Source organism: Melanaphis sacchari, unplaced genomic scaffold (genome assembly GCF_002803265.2).
Source record: "Melanaphis sacchari strain LSU unplaced genomic scaffold, SCAv2.0 Contig54_pilon_pilon, whole genome shotgun sequence".
NCBI lineage: Eukaryota > Metazoa > Arthropoda > Insecta > Hemiptera > Aphididae > Melanaphis > Melanaphis sacchari.
Window position 1 is genome coordinate 1,490,434 of NW_020271380.1, and position 22,652 is coordinate 1,513,085.

The 22,652-nt window shown below is 32.9% G+C and overlaps 1 protein-coding gene across 1 annotated transcript in view; it reads left to right on the top strand.

The window, feature by feature from the left end:
• The window catches only part of LOC112599645 (protein dachsous), a gene marked incomplete at its 5' end in the record, with an annotated part of 126,227 nt that overhangs the window by 73,772 nt on the left and 29,803 nt on the right, over positions 1-22,652 (top strand). The window contains 1 exon segment of the mRNA XM_025346632.1: positions 22,206-22,377. Within this exon segment, the coding sequence (XP_025202417.1) occupies positions 22,206-22,377 (172 nt within the window).

Genomic DNA, 22,652 nt, shown 5'->3' on the forward strand with positions numbered 1-22,652 from the left:
ATTACCTGTACACAATTAACAATATTATTCGTCTTGATTGGTATCTGTTATATAGAAAAAGGAACGGGTTAGGTTTAGGTATACTACACACACACACACACACACACACACACACACACACACACTCTTGCGCGAGCCGTGGAGGCTGGTTTGTCTATATATATGCAATTACGGAGGTGATTGAAAAACAAAATGTCTTCCCACGTTAAAAAAATGCCTTTTTCCACTATATAGTTGTATTTAATTCATATAAATATAATATACACACAATAACAATTATATATTATACCTACCTACTTATATATTTATCTTTATGTATGTGTGTGCACTGTGCAATGTAGTTTTTTTCTAAATATATATAATAATATTATTATCGTACCATATATATAAACAGTATGTATATACATGGATATGAAATCTACATAACGCGGTACATGTGGTGATGGAACCATAACGAAGCGCACGTTCTATTTTACAACATTTTTTAATGTCTTATTAAAAGCAATAATAATGTATAATTGTTTTTGTTCTTTCAATATATAGACATGTATAGAGATAATAGAGATTTTATCTATTTAATCAAACAGCGAATTAATTTGTTCGAGAGGGAGCTAAAATATTTTCCGACTGGCATAATTATATATTGTGAAATATATAATTTACGAAATTAAAAAAAAAATTAATATGGGTACTAGCGGTAGGTATAGATACAAACGTACCTATATCAAAACGTATATTTTTATCTTTTTATATGTAACTAATTTTCTCATAAATGTATTTACTTATAATATGCATATCCTGTTATTAAAATAAAATGTTTTTAACCATATATAATATTGTTTAGTAATTAGTAACTGCAGATTTCATTGTATCTATGTATGATAATAAATAAGTAGATTAAAATGCAGTATAAAATATAAATTATATTTTTAGTGCAAGAAAATTTCCCTAAGTATAATTTATACTTCTAAATTATTAAAACAAATATTTGACACAAACTTTCATTAGATTATATAATATACGTATATTTGCGACCTCTCTCTCTCTTTATACCTATATGACTATATATATACGTACATCTAATTATTATAGTAATATTATTTAAGCAGGTTTATCGTTTGAATATTTAAGTTGTTCTTACAGCTTACGTGATATTATTATTATAATTTACTTTCTGACTATAAGTACACAACACAATTAACAATCTACTCGAAATTAATTTTTTTGTTATTATGGTATAAAAATGTATATATTTAAGTAAAATATCATTAATACATAGTTATTAATTTTAAAAAATTGAAACACAAATCAAAATGTACAAAAAAACAGCATACCTAAATAAATTTTTATTCATGTATATACTCATGTATGTATATATATTTTAGACTCTATAATATTGTAATCGTTTTGTAAAATCTGTCTACAAATCATATATTATATTTTATGAATAATATAATATATTATATTATTCAAATTTCAATTACCTTATATTTTTATTTTCTATAATAATACAAGTTGTTCGTTAATATTATATGATAAATTATTGATATTATATTTTTATAGTGATATAATATTTACGAGTTTATTTCATGACGTAGATATATAGTATACCTACATTTATAATTTTAAATTGTAAATTATATTTACGATTTTTATTTCAAGTATTTTTAATGTTATAATGCACGTTGATTTTAAGTCAAATTAAAAAAAAAATGTCATATTTTAATAAATACAATATATAGTTACATGACTAAGACATATATTTTATATAAACCTACAAAATGTATTGAATATAGCTTTTTTCAATTTATTAATCATTAAACATAATCTATTGTATTATTTATATATAGGTACTAGGTAGGTATATGTATAGTAGGTATCTACAAGTATTTATGTATAAATATACGCAAATTAAAGTATTATATATTACATAAATATATCATGTACGATATCAAATCGATGACATATTATTCTTATTTGTAGATAATTATATATGCAGAGTTTTTTGGCCACACATTTACGTTCTACATATACTTTACTACTAAACTTCGAAAATATCCAAACTTCAAATTGTCGTCGAATTCATTTAAATATTATACTGCTTATATGCATATGTCGTTATATATTGTATATTTATATATAAAAAATCAAAAACGTATAATTACAAATGATATAATATAGATTATATTACTCGTCGATCAGAATCGTTTCTGTGTATAAAAATTGTGTCTATAGTCTATATACTTATCGCGGCACCGCCATTTAAACCTAAAAATCTATCTCTGTACCTATACCTATATGTTCTATAATAAAAATAAAAAATGTCTACACGCATACATCGGATAGGTAGGTATTGGTATTACTTCTATGCATAATATAAGTCGTGTTATCTGGAAACGCGGATCTACAGGTAAATAATCGCCAGCGATCACAAATTAATAATAAGGGTAGTTGTGGCAAACGCAATAACTCTACACACATTCTTCGGCTTTCGCGGCGCGACATGTATATAGTTGTTAAACACGCGATTTACATATATTATTATTATCATGAAATGTATGTATAATGTACATACAAACAAATACACACACACACACACACATACACATATACATATATTCGCGACAGCAGGCGGCGGCGGCGGTGCCCTAGCCGTAATGCCACCGCTCATTATCTACGAGTCGGCCAATAGACGTGCCGGAATCGCGACGGCCGCCCAATGGACGAACTTCGGGTCCCCACCACGGCGGCAGCACTAATTACGCGCCGACCGGACGCGCAATTTTTCATTAGGACCCGATGCCGCCACCGCCGCCGTCATTCACGTTCGTTATAAATACAACTTGTATACATATGTATACATTATATTATGTATAATTTGTGCGCGCGTCTACCAATCTGGTGGGGTTACCGCGGTTATTTATTTATATACGCACGAATACGCCATTTTTGTTTATTGTGTTATTATTATTATTTTATCGTACATAATAATAGTTATGCGTATGCAAATATAATTAACATGCATATAATAGCTATCCGTTAGTCGCAGGTCGCGAAATATATTATGATTGTATAATGTATTGCAATGTGCATAAAGCTCGATCGTTATTCACGGCGAAATATCATCCCTTCGCTCGATTTTTCTACACGTGATAAATACCTATATATACCTACGTAAACAAATATTACATACGTGTTGCACCACGGTCGACGACAGTAGCACACTAAGAGGATATGGAGACATTTGGGATGAAACTTCTTCACCCCAAAAAAATTTTTCTTTTATTAGATTAGAACTGCACATTTTTTTAATATACCTACAATATTTTGTCACTATAATATATATTACAAAGATGGGTTTTTATTCGAATTTTATTATTGTATGAATTTAGTTGTACGTTTTATGGTTTATGTCAATATCCGATCGATTATTTCCTTGAAAATTCTTTTTATATTTATATAATTCTGGTTAAGTAGAACAGTATTGTAGATTGTTGCCTATATTTGATCGATAACGAAGTTAAAAATTATAATTATTGTTAACAGTCACGATATCATATCCGCACGATAGTCGAATTAGTGATGATTGTGTATTTCTATAAGGAAAAATATCTAATTGCACGCTAGGTCAACGTACTATCCATACTTATAAGACACTTAAGAGTGAGTGTTGTCGTATCAGAGCTTTAATATCCAGATTTTTTAATCGGATATCTCATTAAACTCGTCGTCGCGGTCATTTCTATACATATATAAATATAATATATGTTCAAAGTCGTGTAAATCATATTATTATTGCGTTCCTATTATATGCGTAAATATATTAGGTAGGTTTATACCATGCGCGAGAGGCAATAAAATATACGTCGAGGAAGAGTTTATAAATCCCACGTGCAGTTTGCCACAGCATCAGCAGCACTCGGGGCGCTGCAGTTTGTGCATATATGCATATACGACTCCAACGACAATCGAATTTATACGTTTTCGATATCGATATATATTATAGGTACCTACGTATATATAGGTATTATATACGCATATATTTTACCGTAAGTCTCATCGTAAACCGTCGTCGGTCAAAGACCGCGCGCGATAATGGCCGCGCGCGCAACAGAATATTATAAGTATATAATGTACCTACGCCGTCGTTTCCATCGTAGATTATAATATATTTGCGGTGAATCATAACGCGCGTACCTACTTATGCGTCTTTTGTAACGACTTCGCATCATTGCTCTGTCCGCTTATAAATACCTATTATATATATTATTTATAAATAGTAAGTTCCTTTTTATACTTATATAGTGTCCATGTATTTTATATTTAAGCTGCCCAATCGTTTTGATCATATTATTATCGAAACAAATTATAAAAACCTTTAGGTATACCTTTTGAACTAATAATTAAATCACGATTATCAGTTAAAATTCTTTTGAAATTACTTTTGAGTGATTGTAGACGGTCAAACGGTCCGACGCTTTTACGGCCCTCGTATACCGTTGCAGCTGCTATATAATATAATCATTCAGAATGCTGACTTAACGTGGAAAAGGTTATATAAGGGCCGTTATATTTGTGCATAAATTCTACTCGAGGGTTGTAAACCAGTTCGTTTATTTATACCAGACTCGCAACGTCTGGGTACTTATAAAGTATTTATTAATATATTAATATCTATAAGAAACGTCATAAATTCTGCGTGTATACGAGAATATATAGATACTACGTGCGGTACACGCTGTAGAGATGATAACATAGCCCGGGTACGGAGCGTCCGTTCAATTTGTTCGGTGCTGCGACTGCGGTGTATGGTGTGTGGATTGGACCATGGAAAAAATAAAGGCCATTACATTCTTTACCGTAATTACGGACTCTAATGTATTCCGGAATAAGGACTGACCATGAAAATTTCAAAGTACCAACTTATATATATATTAATATATACCTATTATCTATATAGAAACTGCTGCTGCAGCGTACACACAAAACAACACAAACCGCACACCGTAATTACACAGGAATGATATTTTAGTTTTCCGACGTGTATACCCGCGGCCCCGGCATATCGTATGATTATATATGTGTACCTACATATGTAGTGTGTACTGCATATATATGCTTGTATTGCGGTCGATAATCCCATTGTTGCGTCGTTTGTCCCGAACCTGTGTATAATTTGATAATATATATATAATATTATTTTATATAAAACCAAAAAATCCAATTTAACTGTGTATTATAATATATCTATAAAATATATTGTATATATTATAATTGGTGATTAGGGGCGGGCATCAGGTAAAGTCCGTAAGCGTTTCAGTATCTATCTATTCAGTACTGCAGCTATACCTAGGTGTTTTACATAAATATAAATAGGGCGGTTTTAGCCCTGCCTGCAAAGTTATTTTAAGTTCCACATATTTTATTGCATTGACATACCTAAGTATCTTAAATATTTAACATTATATTATTTCTTTATACCTACATTAAATTATCGTACTTGCAGGCTGCAACAATATATTATATACATGTATATTCAATGCTTACAAAATTTCACAACGGAATTCTAAAAAATTCGTTGCAATCCGTTCTGTTGTCGTGTATTACTATATGTTATCCATTATAAGTAGGATTTATAGTAAATATATTACAGTATGATATATGCTTCGTTATTTGCATTCGCGAACACGCGGCGGCGGCAGTGTTTGTGTGTGTAGGTATATATGTACATATACACATAGTAATTACCATTATTTCCATACGCATATTTTCTCATCGGAAAGAATATTTCATCGATCTTCTCCCGCCGACTGACCCTTCGGGTCGACCGTAATAATCGAAAGAACAATGAGCGACTGCATGTACAACTACGGCAATGACGATCGCCACCGCCACCACCACTAACCCTCGCACGACACCTTGCGAACCACATTGTCTCATACGCGCATACAGCGCATATATTCACTCCACGGCTCTTCCCCTTCGACGAGACCCCATTGTCCGAGCCTCACACCGCAATTTTTATATATATTTCTCTTTTTTACATAATATTATAATATACCTACATTACCCTTTTTTTCATTTATACTCGTATTTATATATACGTGCACGCGCGCATGTGTACTGCACATTGTTTCCAATGTTATATTATATGCACACAATAAATACACATCGTCGGCCATAATATCAGACGCTAATTGTTCCGGACAAATTGTACAAGCTCGCGCGCGTCTCCTCTCTCTCCTCTGTCTTTCTAGTATATAGGTACACACATATATGTGTGCTGCATCTGAGATAAGATCGCTGCCGTCGCATATACACGTATAATATATGCATATATATATATATCATATATTGGTATATAAATTATGCCGACCAACGTAACCGACAACGATGCACCACCCTAGTGCGTTATCGAAATAATAAAAAGTAATATCGTCATCAGAACTTATACAATATATTATGTATAGATCATATGCGTGTCTGCGGGGGAAGAAGTGTGGGCAGATGCCTCCCTAGCGAAATCTGCGATCCATGGTCTATTATATTTTATTAACTCTCGTGGACTAAAGATTCCAGAAATTATTTTAGTTTAGCATCAATGGAAATTTTGTAAGCGAGCTTACCTATATCAAATATAAATTTATCATTTACTAGTTACAAGATTATATACGTAACTAATAAATAATATTGTGTCAATTATTATATGTTTAAAAACAATGTATCAGATCAAGATTTTTTAAAACGAAATAATTTAAGGTTAATATATGGATAAAAATTATTAGCTAGAGAACGAGGAATACAATTATTATAAAAATAAATTTCATAACCCTGTCCTCAGCTATAAAGGTTATATACTATGAAATATTAAGGAGTATTATTAAAATGCATTAAAGGGATATGACATGTATACAACGTTTTTCATTTTGTTATATTATTTTTATTGTTGTATATTAGGTTATAATCGTCGATATTTTTGTGTATTCGTACGTAAATTGTGACAGGAGAAAATAATATATACATACCTATACACAAACCACGCGCATCATCGGCGGGGGCAAAATATTTATCGATTTCATAATATTATTGTATACACCTAAATGGATTTAAGTGTTTCCGTGTCATCGTGTGTTCGTGTCGCGTTTATATATATATTTGTGTACAATATAATATATGGATAATATTATATATTATAGGTACCGCGAGTATTATTGACGTTATCGGGTGAATAGCTCTGGCGTCATGTACAAGACATAATATATAATATTATATATACTGGAAACAGTAAATCGCCTCTCATTAATAACGCTCACGCCGCCGACCAGATAACGCGGCGAAGAGGCTCCGGTCAGACGCGGTTGTGGCGTGTGAAAAGTTAACGCCGCACTGGCGGTCGTTGTCGCCGCGTATACCCGTGTGGGCTGAGAAAGGCGTAGTATGTGTGTTGATTAAAGGGTACACTTAATATATAATATATAATATATATTATATATATAGTTACATTGCACACATACGCGTAATACATTATTTACTTAGTATATATGAATATACCATCTAGAGGGAGTCCTTGTGGGGCAGCGACGGCAGCATAATATTTTACTTTCCGATTTTTATATATAATATTATATAAAAAATCCAATCATCGGGTTATAATGGTGTACGATAATTTGTTTACTCGGTACATTTTAATTGTATAAAAAAAAAAATAAATATAACCACACTATCTGTTGCTATATGTCATGTAGGTACCTACTCAGTACGTATACTCTTCCGTCTGTGAAATTAAACATTATGCGTGTAGCATTATCAAACCATTCAATAACAAATAATGATAGTTATATACATATATATATATAAATTATGTCTTACAGCAATGTAAAAAAAATCCACTTATTTCTATTAAACGCACATAGGTAAAAATATTTTATACTATTATCCATCACATTATATAATATGTCATTAGTCCGCGTGCGTTTACGCATATAATAATACTGCCCTCTTAGTAGAACAAGCATAGTATCTCCAACAATTGAATTATTGAGAAAATTAATTTTTTGATTTCTTTATTTTTTTTTACCATGAAACCATTATTTTCACCCACTTTTAACGAATATAAAATGACTTCAATTTTGAAAATTTGCACTTGCTGTTTGTTCAACTGGAAGGTCAGAATACATTTCACTATAAACGTGTATAATTCTGACACAAACGTTTATGCATATTTCAATAGGCATGACTGCTTTTAACTCTCGTTATTGTTATGAGGCATGACAATCGACGGCAGCAGCTAATTTCATAGCTGTCCGATAATATAATTTGCCAGGGCCCAACAAGTTATAATATTATCATATTATATCTACATAATTGTTATTATTATAGGTACACACGACAATCATCAGTCGTTTTGTTTCTCGCACATAATACACAGAATATATAGAGGTACAAATCTGTACAGTTTAAAAGCTACTCATTTGAATTTTGATTTAAACATTTCAAGAAAAGTTGTCCACAAAATATAGTAGAAAAGTGGAGTTTGTATGTTTACATCATAAGTAGGTACTTCTTCACACTCCTTAATAGTAGCACAAAAAAAATCTCAAGAACATAAAAATATAGTATGTTTAAAAATTCAAAAAGTTAGATTTTAAATAACTGCATTATAAAAGAAAAAAGGGGGTGAGTATGATTGGTGGTGAATCATCCTGTATATTACATTATACTGCACGCCGTCGCCCACACAACGTCTCGCGTAATTTATCCGAGCGGAGGCCAACTACTGCAGCAGCTACTTTGTGTATACTACGCATAATAATATATTATCATTTACTATCACATCATCTCGTGCTTATATGTTTATATATGTAAGGTGTACTGTATGTACTTATTATATGTATAGTATTGTAGGCATAGACGTTTTTCCACTGCGTTTGCGCAAAAACTGAAGAGACCGCACACACTGCGCGGCGTTGTGTGTTTTTATGCCGCGACGACTGCAGAAATGAAATTGGGTCTTGATCTTCAGTGAATCTATTATGTACAATATCGTCATCGCGGGAGATTATTTTTCGGGATTTTTTTTTTTTTGTTCCAAAGAAACGCCCCCGAAAAGGTTACTTATATAATTCGTATGTGTGTGTGTGTGTGTGTGTGTGTGTGTGGTGTGCGCGTAATAATAAGACTATATATGACCGCAGTGGCGTCTTGTGTCTGCGTGTATAGTCGAGGCGTACTTGATGACCCGTCGCAACGAAGACGGCGGCGACGCAAATCAATTCTTTTTCTCTCTAACAGGGAAAAAACGCCGACACACGTTGTTCTAATTATTATTCGAATTATACATGGTTTAAATAATAAACCTACGTTACTTTATGTCTTTTCTCGTGCCGCCACTACAACTGAACAAATCCCTGTTACTCCAACTCTATATATTAATTCCAGGCTACAGCATTCGTAATTTATTTTATCACGATTTTTTTTCTAAAAATTTAAATTTTGAACAATATAATTTTTTTTAAGTATTAGAATTTCGCATTTTTATATTTATTTAGAAGTTTAGCTAAAATAAATAAATAATAAAATATGTTAATATCCAAATATCCAAATCTAATGTATTAATAATAATGTGTTTGTAACGCATAATAGTCAGGTACTATTAATTAGCATGCTATTATATTGCAATCTGCGTATTATTATATAGTGTTGTAATTTTTAATGTTACCAATAGTTAGTAATGTTATTTAATATTATCACAAAGATAAATATAACTTATAAATTATGAATAACTCGTGAATTAACTGTTGTTAACGTTTTCTCAAGTATGCTTTATATTTACACACATTATTAACTTTTTTCTTTTAAAAGTCCATTAACTGATAGATATATAGTTATTTAATTTGTAATCATCTTTTTATGAATATCATACCGAGGTTCAAAGATTATAACAGGTTATGGGCCTAGACATGACCAAGTAAATTGATGCGAATAATATATTATTATAGTATACCTACCTATATTATGCAAATTTCAGTTACAAACTTACAGTAAATTATAGTTTTAATCGTTTTGTAGAGGAGTTTGGAGTGAGAATGTGTATAGGAAATTAAAAGTTAAATAATATTACTAAGGAAACTTAAGAAAAATATTACAAAAAGTTAAAATTATTAATTATACAATATATTGTAGACAGCTACTTAATATATGTGATAGGTTATATAAAATATCAAAAAATATTTAGAATTCGTTGATAAAAATTTTGAAACAAAAAAACGTGACAAGCTTTATTCATACATATGTATTTTAATAACGAAGTACTTTAAATCTTAAAATTCAATTTTTTTAATTAAACTGAAAAACACGATTGAGAGTACAAAATAACAATGCTGTATATCGTTAAATGTTTGTGAGGTATCAGATAGGTAAACTAGCTAACTAACTAAATAAGCAAACTAGAAAATCATTTCAATTAAAATCTTCACGTTTATATCGTCCTGTATATAGCTTGCACGTAGTGATATTTGTGATTCGATTTTATCTCCAATACAATGAAATAATAGAATAAATATTTTTTCACATTAATTATCGATGACTAACACGTTTTAAAATTATCAATCTCCTGGAAAATTTAAGTAAAATTACATATATGCTGCAGGTATATAATATTGTAAGTACATGAATTATTCAAACGACCGGAGAGCAACTATTTTCCTCGACAAAAATATTTACATCGTTTTGGCTTAAATACGCGTATAAGCGAATTAATTGGACCCCCCATTGAATCATCGTCGATCAGATCAAGGTATATATATATAAATAAATTACATTATTACGATCGGTGTCCAGAATACAATAATATAATTCTACGCGTGCGTTATAATATATTATTATTATTATTATTATTATTATTATTATTATGTAGTATGCACATACACACACACGCCGAGTCGATAATTCTCTTAAGCCGCTGGCTGATGTACAAACGTATATATTTATAATATATATTATTATGTACTACTGTTGGAGGGGGAAGGGGGTGTTTGAAAAAAAAATAATAATAATGAACTTTACACGCGCGCACATATTATTATATAGTCTTCACATACTCGTATACATAATATTATATTAATATGTATGAAAAAAATCGTAAAAATCGTGGTTTTAATAATATTTATAAACGAATAAATTTTGAAACGGCTCGTAACTTAAGCGGTGACCGCGTGGCGGTGGGCCCTCTCTCACTTCGAATTTATTGGACCGGACCGCTACTGTAGGACACGCGCGTTCCGTGCTCACAGTATGTGGGCGGAATTATTATGACAGATATTGCTTGTCCGCCGTCGCCTTTTTATCATCCGCATTCGGTTTTCGATCTTCGAGCGCGACAAACACCGTTGTAATACCGGCGTATATCGCTGCAGGTACCTGTTATAAGTACCACCGCGAAGTGCCCACGCCTGGAAAAAAAATAGTTCATCCAAATAGTAGTCATAGTTTATTAGAGCAACATATTATAATATATATTATAGATATAAACTCTTATTTATATTATACCTATTGTACGTCTATTGGACCAGCAGCAGCCGAGGAAAAATGCGGTCAAATTCCTCAGCTACATTTATAATACAATATATACGCGAACACCCACCCACGGCGGCGAAATTCGTCAATTATTACACACTGCACACACATGATAATATACGTCAATTATTTTAAACAGACGTCGTAGTCGTCGTCATGTCCTCCCGTCGTAGTCGTATATGTATACCTATATGTTTTAGTTTTCCCATGCGACGAATACATTATATACATATTATATATTATATTATTATGTGCTCGCGAGTCTTAAATATATATATATATATACATATATATGTGTATGTGTACACAGAAACAAAGAACTGGGCCCACAATTATTGTACTATATTTATATATACGCACTACGCCGTGTATTATACCGACTCTTGGAAACTATATACGACGACCACCGAGTCCAAAATAATGATTGCCCATCGTTGCGGTCTCCCCCGCCGATGTCATTGGTCGTGTTTTCTGATTCTCCGCCGTCGTCGACGCCGCCACCGCCACAGCTACAACCGTCAATTACCGCCGCCGCTTCCCATCACCCGCGCACGTTGCGTAATAACTACTTTACGTATACATCATCCATCGTATACTACATAATATTATATTATATGCTTGGTTCCTCTCCTCGTGCGGTGCAGAACATGATTACTTTCGGTTTTTTTTCCGACATAATATACTTTTTCTTCTACCCGCTATACATATATACTCCAACCCCCACCCACCCACGGCAATCCTACCGATTTCATTCCCGCGGCAGCGCGTTTAATGTCTCTCCGGGTGTTTAATGACCCCCCCTCCCCAAATTATATATATATATGTGTGTGTGTGTGTGTGGGTTGCGCGCATATATATTAGATATACATGTTCCAAAAACCTGTCATTTGACCGTCGTAATTTCAATGGAAGAAACGGATATTATATACATATAATATATTATATTGTAATGGCGTGTAATGATGATTACTCCGCCGCCGCACTGCAACAAAGGAAATAGATCGAAATGATCGCTAGATATTTGGTGCCGCACTTATTGTACAACGCGCATCACTCTCAGTTGGGGTTTTTGCGGTCGAAATGATTTCAATTCGGTCGTATCGAATCTCCGTGCGCGCCGTTGTGTACGCAATTTTATCACGTTTGCGTAATGAAAATCGTGTTTCACACTCATACTATTAAATATTTAACTATACGTGCACACATTGTCATCCCAGCATATAGAATATTATTATTATTATTATTATTATACATTTGTGTGTTTTTTTCTTCTTCTTCGAGTGATGAAAAAGGCAGATGGCAGGAGGGCGCTCGCCCGACATCATTAGTCCGTCGCCGAGAACAATAATGACAGGTTGTGGGTACCACGTCGCGACGACGAGGGGTATGCGTATAGTATAATACAAATATATATATATATATAATATATAAAGATATACTCGCATTCTTGGCGATGTGTGTGTTTGTCAGATATATACCATGAACGTTGTTGAAGCAATGAAAACTTCATGACTGTGCGAGTTTCGTACCAGGGTAGCCAACCCTTATTCGCCAACTCGGCAAACTTACTACGGGTTCATACTATATAATATATAGTGATGTGTAAAGTCAAAGTTTTTTTATAAGCGTGTGCAATGATTTATGTTATATAAAGTACATAATTATGATGTATAATATATATATAGATGTGTGTATGTTTGTAGGTATATATATTATATATTATGCATGTGGTGCACACGAATTATATGTATAAAGAAATAAATAATTTCATCATTTTAGTACAATAAATAATTCTAGTGTAATTTTTTTGAGTTACACGCTCTGCTTCTATATACAAGTACATATTATGTATATGTATATATAGTATATTTACACTAAAAGCGAAGCATTGAAAGATCTATCGGTTTACCGGCGGCCACCTTATCAACCCAGAAAACTAGAAAAGAAAGCTTACTGCAGACTGTCATTTATATCGATCTGTAACTTTGTCATCGTGTTTGCATATTTTTATATGATTATTAAATACTCAAACGCGCGAGGACTGTGTGACCGAAGTATTCGAATTTTCTAGACCAAAAAATTGCCGTGACTTAAAAGAATTACTCTTCGAATAAGTTCGTATATTATAATATCGTCATTTAATTTAATTTTTTTTTATATAAATATACACAATTATTTTTATCGTAGTTCTTATAAATAGTACATATTGAATAAGCTTAGTGTTTTGGAAAAAAAATCACAATCTGCCATTTGCCACGATACCTATTTTATACGCAATTTACACCCTTCAACCATTCGACAACGACGATCTGCCGAAAAACGACACACACACACTTCTCTTTGGTAAACCGCATGCTAAGCCTATGCAGAGTCAATCAGAGTCAATTATATATGTACATCACCGACAGATGTATATTATTTTATATGTTGCTTTACGAGGTTAATTTATGAGGACGACGCGTATCTAATGTTTATTATTTTTGACAGCCGACTAAAAGGGTTTTCTGGTTTTGGTTTTCCGTGTGCGTCAGTTCTTTTTCACTTATTTCGTCTACCCGCCATATAATACGCGTTTACCTGACACGTCAATTCATAATATGGAAAAGTCGTTTCGTAATTGATGGAACTAACACCGTATCTATACAATATGTATATATTATATTATAGTCTAACAGCAGCCACTAGGGTGATGGAATTCGGTACTCGCACGATTTTATTCGTATGACATCGCGCGTCGCAAGAGACTTGAACGCACGTGTGTTGTAACTGTGTGTTACTATATAATATTATCTATAGCGTTGGCGGCGACGGCGATAACGAGCGAATGGATTAGAAACGGTAATATTCTTTACGTGTTTTTTTCATAAACGGATACTATTAACAACAACATCAGCGATGTGTTTTTGTATTATTTTTTCTTTCCCAAATCGAGTACCGTATATAAACCTTTTTTTTAATATTATACGTAGTGTATACGACTTAACATTTTTCAACAAAATAATATTATTATAGTATTTTATAAGATAATAATATTATATATATATATATATATCTTTTTAGTAAATATATAGTGCATTAGAGTTACAAGTGCGCAGGGTGAGCAAAATATGCGAGCCTGCAGCTATAAATAGTTATATTGTTGTTAAAATAACACACTGCATACTATATCGGCATTTATATGCCCATGGAAAAGTCGCGGGAAATGGTACTCTGCCGTTTTTGTAGATATATATTACATACGGGCGCGTATATTAAACGAGACGCGCGCACATTCCATCGTCGCGAAATGTCGGCGGCAATTGTTTTGCGAATTGTTTTATGGGACCAGTCTCTTGTGTCGATTGCAAAACCGTTATCTCGTCGCTGCTTGCATGGCTCGTAAATAACTCGGACCCAAAAGTGAATTATGCACTGGAATTGCTGCTGCAGTGCCGTCAAAACAATGGTTCCGAAATCATTAGTGTGGCGGCAATGGCGGTGACTTTCGGGAAAGCTTATCAATTTATATATCATACGTGTGTTTGTGTGTGTGTGTAATGCGCGGACACCGTTAATATAATAATGGAAACCGGCTTAATAAATCAGAGTGTATTTTCTCTCTCTCTCTCTTTCATCATATATATTTATATATACGTTTAAAATATAAATACATGCAGTACGCAGCATCAATGAACCGAAGACGACGAAATGGTAGCCTGTTTTCGCTTCGGAGAACAATGTGTGTGTGTGTATGTGTGTGTATAATAAGGCGGAAAGAGACAGACTGGTGCTACTCTCAAGGACTCGAAAACGTCGTCTGACAATATGTCTGTGTATGCAAAAATATATCGTTTTAACGTGCATACAGTAGAAAAATTGTTGCCACGCGATACAATCCAGATATAAAATTATCACTAAATCATCGTTTCAATCACGTCACGTATTTCCTTCCCATTGCACATATACTTACCTATTTTGTCGGGCAAAATCCACTCCTAATCCTATCTTCTTTTGAATACTACTTTATTTAAGTATTAGATACTTATGACCATATTTTATTCTATGAATTATAGATGATCGCTATCATATAGTCATCTTAAATCATCTATATACGTGCGCACGCGCTCGATCGATGCATAATATTATAGGAAATTTCTGATATCATTTTTGTGGCTACGAGCATTTAAAAAACACACTCATTCAATCATTCTTACTCATATACAAACATATTTACACTTCACACACATCGATAGTGTTGCCAATTTGAATAAACACGTTTCGTTTAGTGTTAATCCGTACCGTAATTAACCAATAATCGAATGTATTTTCTCCCTATCTTTAATGACCCCTGTCAGCTATGCGGATATGTATAGATATATTATTATATATTGCTACAACTGCAGAGCATCATCGAGATCTCGAGCGCGACGTTTTACCTTCCTTCTCTTTGCCGTCTACGTGAGACTGGGACATTTCAATTAAGCACCTATATTATTCTATGTGAGTGTTATACATAGCTGCAAATAATACAAATAATGTAGTTTACTCTATTATAAATAGGAAAACTATGATTTAAAAATGTTTCTATCGATTAGTTTACACTATACTAATAAAAATGTCTCTGGGTATTACAGAGTTGTTGTGGTTGTTGGCGTGTATACGGGATGTAAGGGGATGAATGTTTTACTTTCTTTTTTAACGATGGATTTTTCTTGTAGGTTTATATTATAATATAACAACCATTTAATATAAAAATATTTATATTATTACAGTTAATAAACTAAGCTCCGGTGTAAGAGTATAATAAAATATGATTAAATATTTCATTATACCCATACAATTTGTTTTATACATTTTTACAATTATTAAGAGTATCGTTTCACGAGTTCATATATTTCGATTGTTAAATATAACAATCATTATTGTTAATATCATTATTATATAAAAATTTGACAGGATTTCAAACGGTGATAACACCGCTGCGTCTATAGATTGACCGTTTATAATATAATGTTTCGAGTATTGCATTCACGCGTATTTAATTTATTTTAATATACTTCTCATGGAAAAAAGGATGTCCCATTAAAATATGTGTTTTAATTGGTAATTTGTAGCCGTTGGCCGTTTTATACCCGTAATAATAGTAAAGGTAGTCGCAAAAATATAATTGAAATATGTTATTGTCGTAGGATCGATGGATGATAAGATATTGCAAAAGAGTGTGCTAAAAAATGATTAAAAATTACTACTTCTCCGAGAGAATATCCCAGCAGTGGTTGCTTTTTCCCGGCCTGTCTGTGTATTATTTTGTATGCATTATTGTACTTAACTAAGTTAAATACCGGTTTAGGTGGTACCTCTTCATTGGAGATCAATCAAGCGTTTTCATATGTAGGAACCTATAATAATATAAACGTCATAATCGATATAGCTGCGCGCACTGCAACAGTATATTATAGCAACAAGTCGTCAGTAGAATGATATTTCACAACACTGTACGGCAGTGTACAGGGTAAGCCACTTAAAATGGTATGGTATAAAATCTCAACGCCTATTGACTATTATAATTTATAATATAAACGCTTCGTTAATCGGTGTAATACAAAATTACCTATATTGCTTCTTGTATTTTATAAATATATTATACTCAATTTTAGGAACTATTTTTCTTGGACATTAGGGAATTGTAATGTATTTTTTTATTGGCCGGCTGGTAATAAAGTATCAACTTTTTTTTTCTCACTCTATGACCTGCTCCGCACATTGATATGGCTAAATATCATTATTTTTGGCTAGTCAATTGTACAAATAATACGACAACGTATAAAACGAAAGGCTCGCGATTGTGCGACAATATCACAATCGTGGCGGCAAAAGCTCGAAACGTTCTCCAGACAAATCCGATTGGGTATTTTATACATTCGTACGCTATATATAATATAATATGGTCCTATACATATACAAAAACATCGAGTTTTTCAAACGTCGTCTGCGATGTTTATCGATTGGAATCTCTGTGTGTATATCATCTGCAGCGTATATACCTAATAATTGGAACTTTGAAACAGGCGGTGGGAGGAGGAAATAACTCGACGACGACCAGTCGCACACGCACACATAATATGGAGGAGATTACTATCTGCGCTTGGTGGTTTGCATATTATAATCCAAATAAATGAAAAACCCGGTTCGACGATACACGATACCGATATATCATTTTGGGGGATAGGATTAATTTGTTCAAGTATAGCGGCAGGCTTATACACATTATATAAAATATAATATATAACGACGACGCTCGCATGAAACAACAATGCGATGATTATTATGCACTGCAATACCAGGCCAACCGGGTGTAGTCCGGAGTTACGACAATGCCGAAAATAATTGGATCGATATACTTATAATTTATATATTTTATCCTTTTCCCGAAAAATCCTAGCGTGTCGTTCACCTCGATTCCCGGGCGCACAGAAGCGCTGTGTACATTGCAGCAGCGAGTGCGTATATTATATAATGTATAATACGTATACGTGTTTGTAATGTTTTTTTTTTTTTTTTTTGGCGCGTAGGACACATTTTTCCGCGGAATCCGGTAATGCTTGTTTTCTACATTTTTTTCCCCGTCCACCCTCTGCTCACACACACGCAAGCGAACACAAATGTAACCAATAATTCACACTTGCGGGTCTTTCTGTCAGCGCGCGCGGCGGGGCCAGCTGTCAAAACGTAACAAATTGCTCTGAGTCGCCGCCAAAACCCGAAGACGACGACGACGCTAACGATGACCACATAATTATAGAAGAAACTGACCAGCTATAATATTATAAGACACTCACGAGTGTATTAATATATCTGGTCGCGGGCGCCTGCACACATGTCGCGCCGTAACGCAATATATAATAATCAGTATATTATGATTTAATTTTGGCCATTTCTTCGTTAATTCGGAGCTTTATATCTTGTTTTCTACACGAAACTGTCATATATTTTATCCACACCAAATTCCTACATACATAAATTTAAGAATAATATTAAAATGATGATGTATAAATGATGTGTAGGTGTATATTTACATATACTTTGTATACAGAGTGATTCACTATGAATGCTCATCCCATTTTCTTCTTCAATAATGCAATTCTTAAAAATATGATTTTTGGGGTTTTTAAATTTAAAGAACAAAAATTTTCACTGGACACTTGTACAAAAAATTTTTAAAAATTTGATAATATGGTCTTTAAATATCTATATCTAAACATTCCGAAAATCGAAATTTGAATAAATTATTATTAAATAAAAAATGGGGGTGAGCATAGGTACTTAGTGAATCTCTCTGTATAACACATTTAATGCCAATTGTATTATACTAAATAGAAAATTAATCATGTTAAACGGTTTGTAATGCCTATAATGGAGGCCATCGTATGCGACACGCGACATACCTATAGCTTATACCTACATACCAATATAATGTATTATTATTATTATAAATATGAACGGAGGCTATATTATAGCGCGCGTTCGTGTTTTGTCGAAAAAACGAAACTCGCAATTATACAACATTTAAAATCTTAAAGCTACCGTTTTACGACCGTGTAATTATGAGCGGTCGCAATTATCGCGTATAAGTATTTATTATATGATCGTTTAAAACACTGCACGCCTTCCGTCATAACTATATATATATCGGTAAATCAGTGCCACGGCGTTTTGCGAAACAATTCAAAAAAAATAAATAAACTGTGTGTGTGTTTGTGTCTGAATTGAATAAATTTGGAACACAACACACACACGCGCGCGCGTTCACCCGGATGCAGGCTGTATATTATGCATAAGTATAGGCATTATATAATAGATCTAGTTATGATAATTATTATTCATCGACGACTGTTCTAAAGCGTATAGTGTATACACATAGATATAATATACTCGCATAATAGATACATGGCGTGCTAAAACTAATGATATTTACTCTGTTCGGTATTTTATTTTTATTTTTTTCAACCACATTTTTCAAGATTTTTTTTCCTAAACCATTTTATGCGCTTGCAGGCCGCGAATACGGCTCAGTCACCTACGATATAATTCGGTATAATATATCGTGTAAACGCCATACGAAACAAGCCGCGATGAGATGTAACAGCTAGCGTGTCTTATATATTTTACAAAAACAGGAAACCGGTGGTATAATATGCCGACATTTTTGTTTACATTATTCCGGTCGATTTCGATGTAGGTATATATTAATTTATTATAATTTATAATATAATAATAGAAACGCGCGCGCCCACACCGCGCTATACCGGCCACCGCGGTATTCTCTATGCCTGCACTAGCCCGATCTCGACAGCGCTCTCGTTTCTACTCCATAAGACGCGGAATGCGCTCCTGCGGGCACACAGAACGCACGCTGCTGCCGTGAGACCATAAGGAGACGCTCGCGCGTGCGACAGCTGCAATTGGAGATGCCGTTTCGGTCACCCGTTGCTCGTCGTCGCCCGTCGACATGGATATACGTAGTTATCGCCTCGGTCGATCTGCAATCTCTCCGTCCCTCAGCCTCTCTCTCTCTCACTTGTTCTCTTTCTAGCCGGTGGATGAATTCAATTTATGATCTTGGAGACGCGTATAGCCGGGTCGTTCACCGATGGTGTGTATGTGTGTGTGTGTGTGTGTGTATATCCGCCGTCCGTATATTATATATTATATTATTATATCATATATTATTATTTTCGGTTTGTTTTTTTGTCGTCGACTGTGTATATAGATACAATGTACCTATATGCTATGCAATCGGCCGTTCGAATTAGTATGCATAGATTAAACGATCAAAATTATTATTATTTGTTGTAGATATATAGTTGTACGATTATATTAGGTATAGACGTGCGCAGACTTGAATTTCAGGTGGTACCTATTACACCATTTTTGGGTCTCCTTCTTTATTTAAATAACTCTTAAAAAATCAAGTAAATCATAATGAATATTTAGGTATTAATAATTTAATTTTTTATGTAATATATTATTATAAATAATAATTATAGTAACAATAACATGTTTAAAAAAAAAATTATCTTGTAATAACAGGTAAAATAAGGATCTCTAGTTCAGGAGCTTAACTTTAATGACTCTAATTACAATATATTAGGATGTGCCCAGGCACTCTAAAACTCCGCATGCAAGTGTTCAAAAGTCTGGAGACGTACATTCTACTTACACCTTTAATATTAAAACACGTTCTCAACTTATTAAACTGCATGCCTTGTACATATGTATACAATATTTCACAAAGAAGAAAACGTCTTTTGTGGTATAAAAAAAAAATATTCATTAACTCTTATGTCATGCTAAATCAAAATAGTGTGAATATGATTCAATGTTAATGTATCTATAATAAAGTATAATAAATTATTATAGGTATATGTAATTCACATTTGATATTTTGCTCAAAACACATTTTTTATCGTCATAAATTTACGAAACGCGGAATGTAACAATAAACTTAAAACATTTTCTATAGTTTGGTGTACTTATATTATCTACGATTAATAACGATGAAATGACTTACCCGTTTTCGATTATAATATATATTTAATATTCTGTTTCCACTTTATGTTTAACCAACTTATTTCACTATCATAACTCTTAATGACGTCTTTAGTAGGTGTACTTTATCATAAACGCACATAATCCACAGGTCTACTAGCTGCACCTGAAAATTTTTCTAAAACCCATGAATAAGATCAAAATATTATTACAAAATTTATATTAATAATTAATGACCATAGGATAAGGAAAAACATAATATTTTTAACTAGTTAATTTTTGTGGGATTATAATTTAAATATAATATTATAATGAATATTGTAATATTAAATTTTAGAGTGATCAAGTAAAAATATTTTGGAGTGTGCAACAAACTTGGGAATCATTTAAATTTTAGAATTTAGTATCGTAATTGCGTAAAAAGCATTATAAAATCAGTCATCAGCTGTGTTTTGTTCGCAAATTAAAACTTCTGCAACAGCTTGTTGATCACGGTACATTGTGTATCTGAATACCCGAATTTAAACTAGGAATACATACATAATAATATATAATATTATGTAAGGTTAAACCCTCGTTAGTATTATCTAAAACGTCGACGTTTCCGAAGATTTCGTCGAGTATACATTATTAAATAATTTATACACCGCCTATATATCGTATAAATTGTATTCGGAATGTTTTTTTTTTTTTTCTATAACCGTTCATTGCGCATAAAGACACGCATCGAGTTCGATTGGCCGAAAATAACGACGGATGCTTGTTTATACGTATTATTTTAATAAGTAGACGTACATGTATTTTATGGGTCGTTAAAACAACGACGTAGAATTCAATTATAAACGATATATATTGTAAGGCGCATCGTATACCTACGCGCGACGCTGCATCCGTGGCGTTAGTTATTATAAATACGTATACGAATCGTGTGACGCACTCTCTTCGACCACACTTCGGTGGTGCGTACCGATACGCCGTTATGTACATTACATTTACATTCTGGCTTAAAGCTTATTATTTTCTCGTATACAATATTAATTTAATAATGTGTTCCATTTTCAGTACCTACTAATGAACAATGTATTTTTTTTTTTGTCCCTCAGGTGTCGGCGTCAGATCCGGATTGTGGTATCAATTCTATGGTGAACTTCACGCTATCCGAAAACAGTGGACCATTTTTCATTAAATCGGCAACCGGTGAAATATGTCTGACCAAACAATTGGACTACGAAACCCGGAAATTGTACGAGTTTCCGGTGATAGCAACTGACAGGGGTGAGTGCGTTGAATAAAAAAAAAAAAAACAATTAACAACAGTTTTAAACGTAATTGTTATTAAATTCAATCGACGTCAACTCGTGACAGACTACAGCATTATTATATGTATACAATATTTTAAGTAATAATTTCTCGGAAAATCATTATATTATAGTACATGCACAAGCGTGTAATTATACGATATTATAATATGCATATGCCTATAAAAGTACTATAGAAACGCCTTTTCAGGATACATAAATGGCCTGTACAACCACCTGCCTACATGAGTG